The sequence below is a fragment of the Dama dama genome, chromosome 18 (assembly GCF_033118175.1).
Source record: "Dama dama isolate Ldn47 chromosome 18, ASM3311817v1, whole genome shotgun sequence".
Taxonomy (NCBI): Eukaryota; Metazoa; Chordata; class Mammalia; order Artiodactyla; family Cervidae; genus Dama; species Dama dama.
The window spans coordinates 75,437,268-75,455,143 of NC_083698.1; the positions used below are offsets into that span (position 1 = coordinate 75,437,268).

Genomic DNA, 17,876 nt, shown 5'->3' on the forward strand with positions numbered 1-17,876 from the left:
TTTCATCTGAAGGGTTAGGGACAGACTGAGGATGAATGGTCAGCTCTGAACTCAGACTGCAGTAAGAAACAAAAGAAAGGATCCTGATGAAGTCAGTGAAGTCTACTGTGGGCATCTGTTTTGCTGCTAGTAAAAGAAAAGCTTCATTTTCCTCCTACACTGTTGCAGCCTCCAAGGTTGATGCCAAGCGGTGGGGCTTCTCAAAGAGATGCCCTTGAAAGAAGTATCACCAAGAAAAATGGCTGATCTTACATAGGTGTATATGTGTATCTTAGAGAACAAAGTATGGACAACAAGGGAAGAAGGGGAGGGTGGGGTGAATTGGGAGACTGGAATTGACATATACACCACTATGTATAAAATAGATAACTAATGAGAACCTACTGTATAGCACAGGGAGCTCTCCTCAGTGCTCTGTAGTGACCTAAATGGAAAGGAAATCCAAAAAACAGAGGGGATATATGTTTGCATATAGCTGACTCACTTTACTATACAACAGAAACTAATACAACATTGGAAAGCAAACATATTCCAAAGAAAAATTTTTTAAAAAGAAGAAAGAAAGACCTTCCACTTCTCCAATGGCCAGACCAACTGTAGTGATTCCCCCCGCACCTTCCTCTATGCCCCCAGCGCTCCATGCAGAGTGCAAAAGACAAGAATCCCAGGTCTTGGCTCATCCTGTTACAAACACGATCACGATGGCCAAATACCAGCTTGGTTGGTTGGCAATGGGCTCCTGAGATGCTTTATTTTTTTCATCAGCCCTCAGTTTCTTGGGGCAAATGTTTACAATCCCAGTTCATCAGGAAGCTCAGTGGCTGGACTCAGTCTTTCTGGGGTTGCCTGGTCCTGACGTCCTCATCCTATTTATTCAGACGGGGAGCTGTCCAGATTGGCCCCGCCGAGAGAGTTGGCATCCAGAGCTGTAATTTACACCATCTATCTCTTTCTGGCGCTTGGGCCTCTGGCAAATTGCATGTCTTGGTGTTGGATTAGTTTGGAATTTAATCATGCATTATTTTCCCTCCAATTAAATTATTTATATATTTGATTAACGTTTTCACTGCCAGGAAGTCAAATTTTCAGTGAAACCACAAATAAACACAGGCCCGTTGAATTTCAGGCCTGCCTCCTAGGGAATCTGCCTGTCTGTTTGAGTGTTAAGAATACAGTGTTCACTGTGTGTTCCTTTTCTTAGCTACTTAGGGTTTTGGTGAGCAAAGAAGAGGTGCTTTTTTCACACAGTCCCAGGAACATTGTGCAGAGAGGGACATCTGTCTGGCTAACTCCCTCCCCTCATGTCATCATCCCAGGACCCTCACTTTTATTCCTTTTTACTGCCTTCTCTGTGCTCTGGCCCTGAGACATACCTCCTCCTAATTTTACTTCCTCAGGCTCAAGAGCCAGCCTAACCAAGAATGTCAAGGGCTCTGTTAGCCCAGAAAGGAAACTTTGAAGTCATAGATTTGAGGGAGAGCAAAACAAATGGCCCACAGGCCAAATCTGGCTACTGCTTGTGTTTATACAGCCCAGGAGCCAAGAATGATTTTCACACTTTTAAATAATTGGAAAAAAGATGTAAAGACTGTCCTAGGATACTTGACAGTTTCAGCGTCCATCAGCAGATAGATGAGCCCATTTATTTGCGTGTTGAGATAGCAGCAGAGGTGAGCAGACTCGATAAAAACCTTTTGGCCTGCAGAACCTAAAATATTTACTCTCTGGCTTTTTACAGAAAAAGTTTGTAAACATCCAATGTAGTTCATCACCCCCATTTTACAGATGGGAAAAATTAAGGCCCAGATAGGTGAATTGTCCAAAAGAACACAGCTCATTCGAACGTGGTCTGGGGGCATCTTCCAATGCACCGCCTCACCCACCCACCGCCCGGCCCCATTCCCAGGCTCATGTGGCATGAGTGCCCCCCGCAGAGGCCAAGGCGGGTTTTTTAGCAGAGTAAAGATTTAGGACACTTGGACACGTAAAGTCTATGATTTCTTGGAATTTTAAGTTTCACCTGAAATCTAGCTTCAGAAAGTGTTTTAAGCTCAAAGATGCAAAGTGACATACACAGGGACCTAGTGAATAGCACAGGGAGCTCTGCTCAATATTCTGTAATAACCTAAGTAGAAAAAGATTTGAAAAAGAATAGATCCATGTATATGTATCCCTGAATCACTTTGCTTTCACCTGAAACTCACACAATATTGCTAATCAACCCAATATAAAATAAAAATTAAAACATAAATAAATAACCTAAATAAGCAGAAGGATTTCTGTGTTTCTTTGAAGTAATTGATTATGTCCTGTGCTCAGTATTTGAACCCTTAAAGACAAACAAGACTGACCTGGTCTCTGCCAGCCGAGGTCAGAGAATCTCATTCCAAGAGCAATAGCTTGTGGTCTCAATCCAGGTTGGCACTCAAGCAGTTTCGGAAAAACACAAAAGCATGTTAGACAGGACTTAGGTCTACTCTGTGGGGCAGAAAGGGAAAATTCCCAAGATGCTAACCTTTCTGAACATGAGGTTGCTTCCACGGTCCCAAGGAGCTTCTCCTCTCTTCCTCCCCAGATGAGAGAAGGCTGGGTATTGTGGTTACTGATGGGCACTGGATTCCCACCACTGGGATTTTTCAGACATTGTCCAGAGGTCAAGGCTGATGCAACTTGGCCAGGTATTAATGTGAGATGGTTTGCATTTTCCAGGCACTGCTCTCATCAGCCCACTGTCAGCGCCCCCATCCCAGCTCTATGGCAGATCACTTAATTCCCTGGTCAGCAGCTTCTACACTTTTGGTGCCTAAAGTCTCATCCAGTTTAAACTCACAGCCTCCTGTCCAATCACAGCCTTCTTTCCCTACACAGGCTAGGCTCCCAGTTCAAGGGGGCTGACAGGCTGTTTGTTTTTCTCCCACCTTACCCACCTGAAGGAGGGCACCTCTTTCCTCTCCGCCCAGAGTCTGGCTGCTCCAGCCTGATGGGGAAGACAGGAAGCTTTATTAGCCTCAGGTGGCAGCTTCCCTGTTGGTCATCTCATGTGAGTAATGCCAGACCACTTGGGGCAGGCGTCCTGGTGGGTGCACGTGAGTTCCACGCAACGGTCTATCTCACAGTCTCCCTCCTGGACACCTGACCCAGTGTGCTGCATTTTAGGTGGACCCACGCTTGGCTGCCTCACTGGTCTCCACTGGGCCCCTGGAAGGGCATGCCTTCCCACTACACCCAGAAGAGGCAGTGCTGGACTGCTCCCATGTCTGCCTGGCGCATCCCCTCCTACCTACATGTGCCTCTCCCGGTTCCTTGATGGCACCAAGCTCTGACCTTCTCTGGGGGCTTCTGTCCATCTTTTTCCCCACCCCCATCCTCACCTGCACGCCCACCAGGTCTCCACTCATCCTTCAGTCCCACTTTAAATGCCACTCACTGGAGAAGCTGACCCTGGTCTTTTGTGATCCCCACAGATTTGGGACCCTCTGTTAATTGTTTTTCTAAAGCCCTCTTATTTCCCTTCCTAACACTGATCATGACTATAATTGTACAGTCATTTAAGCCATTATCCGTGTCCCTCCAGCAGACTGTAATTTCCTCAGGAAGAGACTCGGGTCTGTCTGAGTCTACGGCACAGGACCTGATGTGCAGCAGTCCTCAGCACATACATGTCAATATGTGGGGATAGATGAAATGTTGTGATCACCGAGTATTTCTTTTATTCCCGCCGGCAAGATGGGTGTCACATTTGGATATCATTCCAATCATTCAAGTTCTTTTGAATTCTCGATACTAAATTATTTTAAAGTAATATAGCATCTACATTAAAATCTTACTGTCTGGATACTGGGTAAAATGCAGTTGAACTAAGTCAGGCAAAAGCATCAAATATAAATTCTTTGCTCCAGAGAAAGTTCAGTGTCTCACCTAAGACAATCAAACCAACAGACATTCATGGAGGACTTGCCAAGTACCAGGGCTACCTCTCAGTGGCTGAGAATACAAAACCAAAAGATGTGGGTCCTGACTCAAGGAGTTAAACTAAACCCAAATTCTCAGGTCATATTCCAGTTTTAACTTTCCCTGTCTCTTTCCGCCCTCCTTTTTTTCTTTCCCCCCTCTCATCCTTCCTTCTTTTTCTTTCATGTCTTCATCCAAGGAGCTCAATGTCTAATAACGTGGAAGATAGCTGAACCAAGAGCAATCTTTATGGAGGGGATTTGTGTGACCATTTATTGTTTTCCCTAGAAAGGAGACTTCGTATAACACCTCTGTATCATGTGGGCTTAATGATTGGGCTTCTGTACATATCTGGGACAGTCTTGGGCGAAGTGAGAGAACCACAGACATGTTCTTGAAGCATACATTTAAAGATGGCATGTTGTCCCCTGGCCAACACATCTGTTCTCTTCATCCATGTATGTGCCCCTGTATCACTTTAAAAAATATATATTATTGGAGTAGAGTTGCTTTACAATGTTGTGTTAGCCTCTTCTGTACAAAGTGAATCAGCTATGAGTATGCATGCGTGCTACGTTGCTTCAGTCATTTCCAACTCTGTGAAAGCCTACGGACTATAGCCTGCCAGGCTTCTCTGTCCATGAGATTCTCCGGGCAAGAATACTGGAGTGGGTGGCCATGCCCTTCTCTAGGGGATCTTCCCAACACAGAGATTGAACCTGAGTCTCTTATGTCTTGTGCAATGGTAGGTGGGTTCTTTACCACTAGCGCCACCTAGGAAGCCATGTAAGTGTATATGAAAGGGAAAAGAAAGTGAAAGTCATTCAGTCGTGTCTGGCTCTTTGCAACCCTGTGGACTATACAGTCCATGGAATTCTCCAGGCCAGAATACTGGAGTGAGTAGCCGTTCCCTTCTCCAGGTGATCTTCCCCACCCAGGGATCAAACCCAGGTCTCCCGCTTTGCAGGCAGATTCTTTACCAGCTGAGCCTCCAGGGAAGCCCAAGTATATATATATATACATACATATATGTATACATATACATCCCCTCTTTTTTGGATTCCCTTCTCATTTAGGTCACCACAGAGCACTGAGTAGAGTTCCCTGTGCTACACAGTTAGGTTCTCATTCGTTATCTATTTCATGTATAGTAGTGTATACACGTCAGTCCCAGTCTCCCAATTCATCCCATCCCCTGTCCCCCTTGGTGTCCATGTATGCATTCTCTACGTCTGTGTCTCTAGACTACCATCCAGAGTGAAGTCAAAAAGAAAAAACTATTGTATAATATCACTTATGTATGGAATCTAGAAAAATGATACAGGTGAACTTGTTCCCAGCATCACTTTTAAGAAACTCTCCTACTGAGGCCAGTTAGCTTTTTCCAGAAAACATACAACTGTCTATCAGGGGGTTGCGATGCCGTGATGAACTGGAGTGATTCTATATGGGTTCTTCTTCATGTGCAGAGCTTTTGAAAGGATCTTGGTTGTCTGCCTGCACCCTGGGCCATGTCACCTGCTCTCTCCTGTCTCTCTGACTTCCTGAGAGCTGTTCTAGGAGAGTACACCATGATTGCTTTTCTCTGCCTTCATCCAGTTTTAAACTACAAACACAACACAACAGACTGCTTTCTTTTCTTTCTTTTTTTTTCTTACAGCAGCCGGCCGCCTAGTGAAGTAACTGGGCAAGGCTGAGTGATGGTGGAATTTTACCCCTAGGTCCCCAGAGACCACTCAGTTAGCACCCAGAACCTCATCAGGAAAGTAATTAAATGTCGTGTCACTGCTACGTGGCTCAGGAAACCCAGGGGAGGTTTCTCTCACTGCACAAATTTTTTGGTGGTATTTCTATGTATGTGTGGGCAAGGGTTCACAAATGCCTTGAATTGAGGCAGATGAAGTATGGGGCAACCGGAGGATAAACCGAGAGGATCAACCTAGGGCACAGATCTCCCCCGTCATCTGTGACTGAACATTAGCTTCCTGGAGCAGACGTAAGTTTGGTCCAAATTAAGATCCACCTCTTTTGGTGTGTATGTAGGTTGCACCTGTCTCCCAGTTGTAGGACATTTGATGTATGAATCCAAGGAACTCTATTAATATACAATGGGATTCTAAAACTTTGAGTCGGAATTCAGAGAAATTTCAGGGACATTCAACTTCATTTTTAATACCAAATTCACAGAGTTCTACAGCTGGAAAGAACCGTAGAAACTAGGGGATTCATTCCTTTATTTTGTGCAGGAGGATGGCACAGACCCTCAGAGACTTAAGTATTTTGTTGACCGATCATCTGGCCTTCATTTTCAGAGTCAAGTTCATCTCTCTGTGATTCTTATCAAAAGAATGATCTCACTAATTGGAACTAAAGTGCCATTTGAAAAAGTGCTTTGGTTTTTCCCAGTTCTTGTTACATACATGTTTGTCTGTGTGTGTGTGTGTGTGTGTGTGTGTGTGTGTGTGTACACGCGCACGCGCGCCCATCCTGCAGTCTTGAGCCACACCACTAGCCCAGGTGCTACCCAAGGCCTGAAGGGGTGAGAGCTGGAGGTCCCCTCTGTGGTCACCCACCTTGACCCCAACTTGGCAAGTCAAAGATAGCAGAGGCCCAGAGAGGATGTATGTGTCTCACCCCATTTCACAACTCCTGTCTTCCATTGCCCTTGCAGTACCTTTTCCAGGACTCCAAAGCTTCTTCCAAATCCTGTCACTCCTGCTAGTTAAAAAAAGTGTCCACAGTTGGTAAGAGCAAATTGACTTAAGAAATGTACTAACCAGAACAGAATTGTCTGCCATATGGGAAAGGTACTGTGGAGCCTTTCAGACTTAAGGTTAGGGGGTTTGGGGCCCTCTGTTATATTGCTGCAGAAAAGAGTTGTACATTTCCATTTGATTTCTCTCTTTTTTTTCCCCCAAAACCCAGCATATAAATAATGACCACATCCATGGAGAGAAGAAGGAGTTTGTGTGCCGGTGGCTAGACTGCTCGAGAGAACAGAAGCCCTTCAAAGCCCAGTATATGTTGGTGGTGCACATGCGCAGACACACGGGGGAGAAGCCTCACAAATGCACTGTGAGTCCTGGGGGGCGGGGGGCGGGACGTCCACCGAGAGGGTGTCTTGCACCCGTGGGTCCTTCCTCTTACTCCAAGAACCAGAACCGTGCCAGCTGATGAGTGGTGGGAGAAGAGGGTTGGAGCGCTGTTTGTGATAAACTCCTGGGGCTGGGAGAGGGGAGAGGAGGGAAGAATTAGAGGAAGAACGCTGAGAGCTGAGCTCTGAGAGATATTGGAAGGAAGTGTCCTAGACCCACCCTGTCCAACATGGTGGCCTCAAGACCGCGTGCTTTGGAGATGTGACTGGGCAATCAAGAAGCTGACTTTTTTCAATTTTTATTTAATGAAACACTTGGCTAACGGCAACTGAGTCAGCCCAGCTATGCAGAGTAGCCGGTGGGCAGGTCGCAGCAGGGACCAGCCATGTAGCACTGGGAATGAACGCGGGGCCACTGGGCTTGCCCTCACACCAGGGTCTGTCACACCAGAGCCGTGGAGGGCATAGGGAAAGGCCAGTTTCAACTTGAAAAACTTCAGCTGACTTTTCAAAAATATAACCTGTATGGCTTTAGAGTTTTTCCTCGGCCCTCCCCCCCAGCAACACCCTGCCCCCCATTCTGTCACGGTGGCCCAATACAGACCTAAGAGCAGGAGGCTAAGCTTTCTTTCACTAAGGTACCCGCCAGGCACACTCAGGCCTGAGCCTTGGTACTTTACATCTTAAAGGGCCTTTACAAACAGGATCAAATTCCGTGTCTTTGTAGGGACACAAAGCCATATTAATGAACTTTGTGCTGAATCTGAAATCAGTGGGAATTCAAGGAGATCCCTGAGCAGATAATGAAACCCATTGTCCACATTGAGTGGCCTATTAAAAAAAAAAAAAGTCCCGGGATTTTTACTAGCACTGAAAATGCTTTCTCTTGAGTTGCCCCTAGCCCACCATCTGAATCCCAATAAAGGCAGAGTTTAGTGGACTTTTGTTCCTTGGTTTTGAAAAGCTGCCGACCCTCCAGACGTCTGTCTTTCATTCACTTGGAGCAAGTGAGAGGCAGAAGTTGTCATTGTGTGGGGTCATCCAGATTTACCTGTCGTCCTCAGTTTGAAGGTTGCACAAAGGCCTACTCGAGACTCGAAAACTTGAAAACACACTTGAGATCTCACACTGGAGAGAAACCGTATGTCTGTGAGCACGAAGGATGCAACAAGGCTTTCTCTAATGCCTCCGATCGCGCCAAGCACCAGAACAGAACACATTCCAATGAGGTAAGGCTCCTCCGGGAGACGGGGGACGCCTGTTGGGTCCAGAGCTCAGGGGGTGGAAATAAAGAATCCTCTGGGGAATATACTTGGAGACGTGAGCCTGCTCCATTGTAGTTTCCTCTGGCCACTCCCAGCATGAGTGGATGTTAATGCCGCAGGTGAAGGCTTGGGGGCGCCTCAGAGGAAGGGCTGTAACCTGGTCTTGGATGGGAGAGACAAGCTGAGGAAGGGGGAACAAGTTTCCTGTTGTTCAGTACTGCCACCTACTGGTCAAACAGTAGGAACATCTAACTTGGAATTCCACCCACTCGCTCTGCCTGGAATAGCAGGAATGCATTTGAAGGACGATGACCCTGTAAGCACTAAGGAGAGACTGAGAAGAGAGGTGTTGACAGCTGACAGCTTACTGCTAAGACAGCCACTTTTATTTGCTTTCTCCAGGTGGTATCTTCAAATGCATTATATCAAAAAAGACTTCTGCAGAGCAACCTGACTTGGCTAAATAGGATTTCCAGACAGTCTAAATTCCAAAGGGTCTTGGAAGCTTATTCTCAGAAACCCAGAATGGGTTCTAGTCAATTATTTAAGATAATATACTGAGTAAAGCTTCAGGGGGTTCCTGTTGTGTTGTTGTTTGTTTGAGGTATTTATCCCACACACATTTCAGAGAAGTGTAAGAATAAATGAAAATGGTTTCCAATTCACTCTGCTTACATTTTAACTCGCTTTTGCCTGCAGATCTCCAGCTTCTCCTTGAAGGTCTAGCTCAGAGTCTGCCTCTCTCTGTGAAACCTTCTCTTGAATGAATTCAGAGATTAACACAAAGGCTTCCCACATCTGTGGAGGAAATAGTGTAGCTAACCAGAATTTGCCCACGAGATATAGTTCTGCCCCACAGGGTGGGTCATCCGTTTGCTTGAAACCATGTGACAGAGGGAACATCGTGACCTCGGTGTGACTCATCTCCCAAGGTGCCAGTCAGGCCCTTCATGATCTTCCAAAGAGCTGGAGGAGGGAATCTGTAAAAGTGCACCATTCGGCTCACTGGCCACTGGCTTGAAGGTGGCAGAGATGGCCCTCGCCAAGTTTCCTTCCAGCTGATCTGACAATCTCAAAGGGGTTTCACCACACTCTACAAAAGCACTCTAGCACATAAACTCACACACATGAGTTCACCTAGACAGATCCTAGTGGAATAAAGAAACCTGAGTCCTTTGGGATCTATAATATTGATCCACTGTTTTTAGATGTTTTAGACAAGATGCTGCATCTCCATTTTTTTTATTTATGTCAAAAATGCTTTTACAATGGGTGGTGAAAGTGAAAGTCTCTCAGTCGTGTCCGACTCTTTGCGACCCCAAGGACTATACAGTCCATGAAATTCTCCAGGCCAGAATATTGGAGTGGGTAGCCCTTCCCTTCTCCAGGGGATCTTCCCAACCCAGGGATTGAACCCAGGTCTCCCGCATCACAGGTGGATTCTTTACCAGCTGAGCCGTAAATTGTAATCCAGTGTACTTGTTTTGTACAAAGTTTTAGGGGATCTGAAATAGGCAGATCCATGGAGACAGAAAGACTGGTAGCTGCCACAAGCTGGGAGGAGGAGGAATGGGGGTGACTGAAAAAAGGTACAGGGTTTCTTCTTGGGATGCTAAAAATATTCTGGAATGTGATAGTTGTAACGATTGCGCAAGAATGTGAATGTACTAAATGCCACTGGACTGTGCCATTTAAAAGGGTTTTCGTTATAGTATGTGAATTATGGTGGGTTAGCCAAAATGTTCATTTGGGTTTTTCCATATGGACTTTCCATACAAATTTTTGGCCAACCAAATATCTCAATTTAAAACGTTTTAGGGGATTTGATTAACTTAACCTAGAATTTAATTAATCTATTTATATTTCATACACTTAGGTACAATTATGACCGGAATTGTAGAAGGCATACATTCCTATCGATTCTCTTCTGTTATTATGGAGTCAGTTGGGCCCTGAGAATGTTAGAACTTCAGCAATGAATAGATATAAATATGCTTACTGAGTTTTTATCTTTTTATGAGCTTCAAATGTGTGCCCACATCTGTTTGCTTTAATGAAATGCATTATAGTGGAGCTTGAATTCTTCTGCGCATTAGAAAGTGCAGTGTTGTATGAGAGTTGAATATCCATCATGTGGCTAAATTGTATCTTGGTCAACAGTATCTTTCACCAAAATGGAGCGATTTACCTAAAATAAATGATTAACATTGACCATAAACACATAAGTAAAATTTTATTCAAAATCACGTAAATCATTTTTCTCTGTTCCATGAATAGAGAAAGGCCTTCAGCTTTGCCTATGAATGATAGACACTTTCAGATACATCAAAATTAAGTGTGTCCAGGAAGTCCAGATTTGTATCATCAATCAACCATAGACAAATCCAGATGTCTTCTTTCATTTATTTGTCCTCTTATTTGTATATTCATCCTTTCTCTGAACAAATATTGATAGATGGTTACCTGGCAAGCAGGTTGCTATTCTGGATGAGGCAGATGGCGTGGAACAGAATAGGAAGCAATTCCCATTCGGGGAAGCTAATCTAGCTCTCACCCCCGTGGCTATCCTGCCCATGTAGGGCCACTGAACCATCACAGTGGCCCCTGACCAGGCTCCCTACTCCAGAACATGGAGCTACTGTTCCATCCCAAACCAGATGAAGCCAGTTTCTTTGAGCTCTGATTTCGTTGTATCTCCCTATCCAGAAAGTTCCAGAGGCTCCATCTTTCCTCGGAAAAGTTTAGCCATCTTGTGCCTGTATTGGATTGGCCAAGAAAATATTTTTCTGTAAGATACTTTCTGAACTTTTTGGCCAACCCCATATCTGCTTTCACCTGCTCAACCCCAATCTTCCTTTTCTGCAATCCCTTGACCTCTCACCGTGGTGAACATGAACACAACCTTCTAGACAGCAGGCCCGCATGCCTGGAGTGGTCCTACTGCTGGACTCTGGATACTTTTTTTTTTTTTTGCATTCTCTTGCCCTCATTTTTATCCTTCAGCATCTTGTTCATCTTTAAGGACCCAACTACAACACCTTTTTTAATAAAAGCTCTGTTTATCAAGCACTTGCTATGTGCCCCATATCACATCATGGTAAGCACTATGTATACATGGTCAGATTTAGTTCATACCCTGACCCCATGAGCTGGGCATTATACCCAAATGCAGAAATTTGATGATTGATGCCTTCCACCATCTTCCCAATGAAAGAATGGTTCCCCTCTGTCCATATCCTTCTTAGCATCCACACTTTTCATATTTTCCATTCTTTGAGATTTAATCCTGTCATATATAAAACTGTGCTCACAGAGTCTTGTATCTAGTAGGGATCATTAACTGTTTATCTAAAATTTTATTTGGATAAATTCTACAAAGTCAAGTAGAATGAAAGTGTTCACAAAGTATCTTTCAGTTCAGGGAGTCAAAAAAGCAATCATGGTGTCAAAATTTAAACGTCCAGGACAGGAAATGTGGGTAAATTAGAACCCTGACAACATTTATCTTTACCTACACTTAGATTGCATTTCAGTCATTAATCAGAACAGAATTTGGGGGCCAATCTACATCATGTAGTGTTTTTTGTGAAGTGTTGTTTCCTGACCTTGTGTGCTTGGAGATTTTTATAGGTAGGTGGCTATTATTTATCTGCACATACAAGGGCACAGGGGCACACATGTACTTGTTGGTCCTGGAAATGCAGGAGCTGATAAATATTAGTATATTCATTCCATCTCTAGCTATGTCCTCATTTCCCAATTAACCCATGATACACACATGCAGACATCTATGGGAAGAACGGTTCTTCAAACCTGGAATGCTGGCCTGGTTTTGCTCCCTCTCCCCGCCCCAGACGTTGCTGCCTGCCCGTCACAGCAGTGCAGTGAGCCAGCACAGGGCCAAGGTCGGACACTATACAGTAATAGCACTGATCGTCAGAGCCATTCTTCTGTCCCTAATGCATAGAATTTGATGTGCTCATTTCATTATACATATATATGCTGCAAATCGCACAAGCTCCTGAAGAGAAGTAATTTGTAGTTAATGGGAATCAATTCAACCCAAAATTATCTCAAATTTGGAGGTGAGGTCTCTCAGCATTCAGGAATCTTTACCTCATTCCATTAGGGCATGCCATAATTTTAGGCAGCGCTCGGTCTGTTCTTGGGCTTTTAGTGGAAAAGCATCATTCTATAAGACAGGGACTCTTTTTTAATCCAATGGATACATTATATTAATCATGTCTTTCATGACTATTGTTTATCTAATAGCTCATCTCCTGATATATACAAATGTAAATATAGACTCATATAAGCATCCATGAATATATTATATTTCAAATGAAGTAAACAGAATCACATTTCTGATGTTGGTTATGAATATAAGGCCAGCAGTTATGTGATGTGAGTAAATATTCAACTATAAGGGTCTGTATAATTTTTGATGACTATAGGTTGGACCACTGACCCACACAGAAAATGAAATTAGCGTGAAGTAATTTCTAGACCTTAGTACTCAGGAGCAGAGCCTCACCCAGAAATACTCATCTCCAGAATGACATCTATCAGCCCTCATCGGTTTATGAGTGAGCATTTGTGGATACTCCAACAGGGCTTAGGACTTTGAAGATCGGAAAGGTTCTGGATATTCTGAGCCCTGAGCACCCCCACACAGTTGTAATACAACCCAAGGGATCATATTTTAGTGATATCTAACCTAGGAGAGGCTACAGCAATTTTAAAAAATATTTATTCATTTATTATTTATTTGTCTGCACCAGATCTTAGTTGTAGCATGCGGGATCTTCAATCTTTACTGTGGCATGTGGTCTCTAGTTCCCGGACCAGACATGTGGGCTCTAGGTCTCTGACCACAGATGGAACCCGGGCCCCCTGCACTGGGAGCACAGAGTCTTAGCCACTGGACTACCAGGGAAATCCCAGGCAATTATCATTATTATTATTATTATTATTTTTACTATGTCGATGTGTAAAGAGCACATTTTAAAAGGTGGAAGAGTGATTTTAAGTCTGGGAAACAGGAATTCATAAGAAATGTCTTCACATAAGCTCTCCCCAAAGATGTGTAGCATTCTTCTCATGAAAGGTTGGGTGTCTTTTAAGCCTTCTTCTTTTATCATCACCGTCAGCATCACCACCGTCATCATCATCAAATTATCTTGGACACCATGTGACACCATGACACTACTTCCTACGCACAGAATAAATTTTTCCAGGAGCACAAACACAATTTACATGTCCTAAGTTCTCCGTGTGTGTGCGTGCGTGTGTATATGTGTGTGTGTGTGCGCGTGTGTGCGCACGTGCACACACACACTCAATTACGTACTACTCTTTGCGACCCCCGTGGATTGCAGCCCACCAAGCTCCTCTGTCCATGGAATTTTCCAGGCAAGAATGCTGGAGTGGGTTGCCATTTCCTACTCTAGGGGATCTTCCTGACCCAGGGATCAAACCCATGTCTCTTGTGTCGCCTGTATTAGTAGGCAGATTCTTTATCACTGTGCCACCTAGGATTCTCAAGCTCTCCCTGAGCACTCTCTAAAATAGTAATGTGTTCAAGCTAGATTCCATGGACCCCAAACTGTGTCCAAATAGTCTTTATTAAACCACTGCACCATTTAGAGGGTTTTGAATACCTCAAAATCGTGTGATCCTGCTTTGAAAGAATTAAAAATATAATGAAGAGCCACAAGAGACTGTTGGGCTGGGGATAATCACTTTGATAACAATCTATTCTTTCATTGGTGGGGCATTTGACAGAAACCATACGTGTGCAAAATCCCTGGCTGCACCAAGCGCTACACAGACCCCAGCTCCCTCCGGAAACACGTGAAGACTGTACATGGCCCAGAGGCTCATGTCACCAAGAAGCAGCGTGGGGACGTGCATCCCCGGCCCCCGCCCCCGCGAGATTCCGGCGGCCACTCGCAGTCTAGGTCACCTGGCCGGCAGACTCAGGGAGCCCTCGGGGAGCAGAAGGACCTCAGCAACACTACCTCAAAGCGGGAAGAATGCCTCCAAGTGAAAACGGTCAAGGCGGAGAAGCCCATGGTATGTCATTCGCTTTCCTTCTGATTGTCCCAGGTCTCTCAAGGGGCCAGGCAGGGTGCTGAGTCAGGGGAGGATCACATCACCCCTGTCCTCACTGGAACCCACTGTTTGATTTAAGGAGGTCAGAACTCATGGATCTCAACTGCTTACCCCAGCTCAGAAAAGAGGTTTGAGGTTTCCTAACTGCTTTTTTTAAATCGCTCTGGAAATTGTGGCAGATAGACACACACCACTAACCACATTTGCAGGAGGCCTCTAACATAGAGAATTATTCATTGGGTCCCTGTGTATACATGTTTTCTGACTTCTTTGCCTTGGTGACCCCAAGAGAAATAAGTCATGCATGCGTGCTGAGTCACGTCAGCCGTGTCCAACTCTTTGTGACCCTGTGGACCGCAGCCCACCAGGCTCCTCTGTCCATGGGATTCTCCAGGCAAGAATAGTGGAGTGGGTTGCCATGCCCTTCTCCAGGGGATCTTCCTGACTCAGGGATTGAACCCGTGTATCTTATGTCTTCTGCATTGGTAGGCGGTTTCTTTACTACTAGCACCAGCTGAAATAAGCCATTGTCCCTGTTCTTTAGGGGTCTGCAGTCCAGTGGGATAGGCAGATCAAGAAAGCTTGGGTGATAAGGCTCTAAGACAAGTCTGGGGGTGAGCATTCAGAGCGGAGCTAACAGGGTGCACTTGGCGATGCCATGGGAGGGGCAGCGGGCAGGGGGCCGCCAAGAGCACCACTCAGAGCGGGGAAGGAATGTGTGCAGGGGCCTAGGGCCTGGCACAGCCAAACATGAGTCATGGGGCCCCAGGGCAGTGTGCTGGAGTAAAAAGAGGGGAGGATATGAAGGGATTTTTACAATTTTTTTCTGAATTTTTAGAAAAGACAACTCCCGTGCCAATCTAGAGATTAGTTGATAGACTTGCAATGGTATCTAAAATGATTCCTGAAACAAGGAGGTGGAAAGCAAGGGAGGGATTTGGAAAAATGTCATCGACAAAAATCTTACAGTTTGATGACAAATAGGACACTTGGATTAAGCTATTGCTGCAGCTTCTTTCAGACTTCACTTGGTGATTTTTGCATGGGCCAGAATAAAACAGCTAAAATTTTCCCAAAGACAAAATGAAAAGAGTAGAAATCAGAGGAGATTTAGTTCATCTATATTTGGCATATTTATATGGAGTCAGCTCTGTGTTTTGGGTTCTAATCTGTCCAATCTTTGGATGTGGAAGAAATGTACTAGATAAGTCACGTGCTTAGACTTCCACATGCATGGGTATGATCAGACAGGCAGATTTCTACTCAGTGTAAGGAATCATTTGCATAAAATTAGAAAAGTCCAGGAATTGTATGGACATCTTGTGAATTCCTGAGTGATGTCATGTGTAGCCAGTATGTATGGGCAGGAAGTAATATGCATATGACTTAATTGCATTTTAGTGACTAACTGAGTTTGTCTTTAAACTCTTAAGAGTCTTAGCAAGTGACATTAGGTCTAGCCAAAAATCATGCAAATAAGCTATCCAGATGTATCGTTATTTTCCTGTGGCTAGCTGTACTTTGCTTTTAAAAAACACCTTACTAAGAAGTTTATATATGTGTTATAACTGATCCCTATACATTTAAATTAATCAGTTCATAAACTGTGTTTTATATACTTTTGGGGGAGGAATATTTATCAATTTCCCAAAATAAAGTCCACCTGTATAAAAATTGTGCAAAAGATTCAACCGTTTATCCTTAATGTTTACTGAAACAAAGAAAGTGAATCTTTGGTCTCCTAGATAATGTCTTTGAAAGACAATGATTTATATTTTTAGGACATCCTGTGAGCTCAGAGTCCCTGGTACCTTTTATGTACATCCTTAGCAAAAAATAAGGAAAAAAAGAAAACTTATCACTTCTCCAAACACTCATTATTTAAAAAGAAAATTGGTAGAAATAAAAACGTACAGCGATTTTGCTCAGTGACATCTGAGATGCTCCAAGATGTGCAATATTTTATGAGATACAGATATATTGATATAGAAACAAACTGCTGGAAAGAGATCTCAGATATTGAGACTAGGCCGCATATTTTACAGGTGTGGAAGCAGAGGCTCAGTGAGGTTAATAAATTAATCAAATTTCCACAGGGGACTTTTTTTATGTATATGTGCCCACACATGTAAATATAAGTAGGTATCTTCATAGACATAGTTACTGAAGCATGTGAGATTTACATTTCTAATATTCTTTCTTTAACAACTTGTCTTTGATTTGTTCATCACGCTATAAATTAAATTCTTTCTTCTTTTTTTCTGATTACTCCAACATCTCTTCTGTATAATGCTCCTAAATATCTTGTTCTCACTTCCTAAGGACAGTGGGTAATAAGGTGAGGGAATTTTGGCTTCTCTGCTTTCTTTGTTTTGTTTTCATTTTAACATATAGCTCTGTTTGTTTCATTTTCTTTAATCTTTGTCCTTTGTGATATCTCTGGTAGTGAACATTGCTCAGATATGTTTCCAACATAGAAGCAATGTGTTTTGAACATTCAGCATGTGAAAATGTGGAGTTAGATGTTGAAATTCATTGTTCTATTTGTCTAGGATTCCATAATAAATCACACTGGGGCCGACCAAGCAGATGTTCTCAAAGACCATTTAACTGTCATGTTGACTGGTGTAAATTTATTCTTGGACCAGACATGCACCACCTTCTTGGAGCAAGAACTGGATATACTTGTCGGCAATCTAACCTGTATTGAACTGGGGTCCTGTAAGGATTTTCTAATTGTAGATGCATGAGCCTTCTTCCAGGCCCTGTGGAAACATGAGTCTGCACCCTTCTACAGGAAAGTGTGTGTACATACACACAGATTCACACACACACATACCGATTTGACAATCTGAGAGGAAAAGTCATTCAAAGCCCTGGATGATCTAAGTTCTCTGCAAAGGAGCAGGTGGTCTGGCCCTTCAGTACTCTGCAGAAGCAAAAATAAGCCAGGCTTCATGCATTCATGATCACATTTGTGCATCTTATTTTTCTCTGCTTGGTTGCCCAGGACACACTTAGTGTACCATGTGGTGCTCACTTAGAAAGTGTTCATTTCCTTGGGTGTGTGTACTGTGGTCTCAGAAAAAGTGTGACAGGTTCCATGGAAATGACCTGTGTCCAGAGCCCCTTCTGACAGCACTGTGGTTCCACCTGAGACCATAGCCGTGTGTGCTGGAGTGTGTGTGATTATCTCTCCTTGCTCATGGGCTCTTGTCAGACTCCAGTTGCTAGGTAACACCAGAGTGAGTGCTACAGAGGAACAGAAGTGAGGCCAGGCCAGGAGTCTAGGTCATCACACTGTTCACTTTGTAACTTTGGGCAGTCACTGAACTTCTCTGAACATCACTTTTCTTATCTCTACGAAAAGGATTCAACTGTTTATCCACCAGGGCACCACTGGAATTTTAGATGGGCCAGATTCAGGTTGTGCGGAACGCTCAATGCAAGCC

The 17,876-nt window shown here is 44.0% G+C and overlaps 1 protein-coding gene across 5 annotated transcripts in view; it reads left to right on the forward strand.

The window, feature by feature from the left end:
- Positions 1-17,876, forward strand: part of GLI3 (GLI family zinc finger 3) — a 302,150-nt gene that overhangs the window by 277,689 nt on the left and 6,585 nt on the right. For all 5 annotated transcript variants that reach the window (XM_061165650.1, XM_061165652.1, XM_061165651.1 and 2 more), the window contains 3 exons: positions 6,877-7,026; positions 8,110-8,274; positions 14,095-14,385. In XM_061165650.1, the coding sequence (XP_061021633.1) occupies positions 6,877-7,026; positions 8,110-8,274; positions 14,095-14,385 (606 nt within the window). The remainder of the gene's footprint in view (positions 1-6,876; positions 7,027-8,109; positions 8,275-14,094; positions 14,386-17,876) is intronic.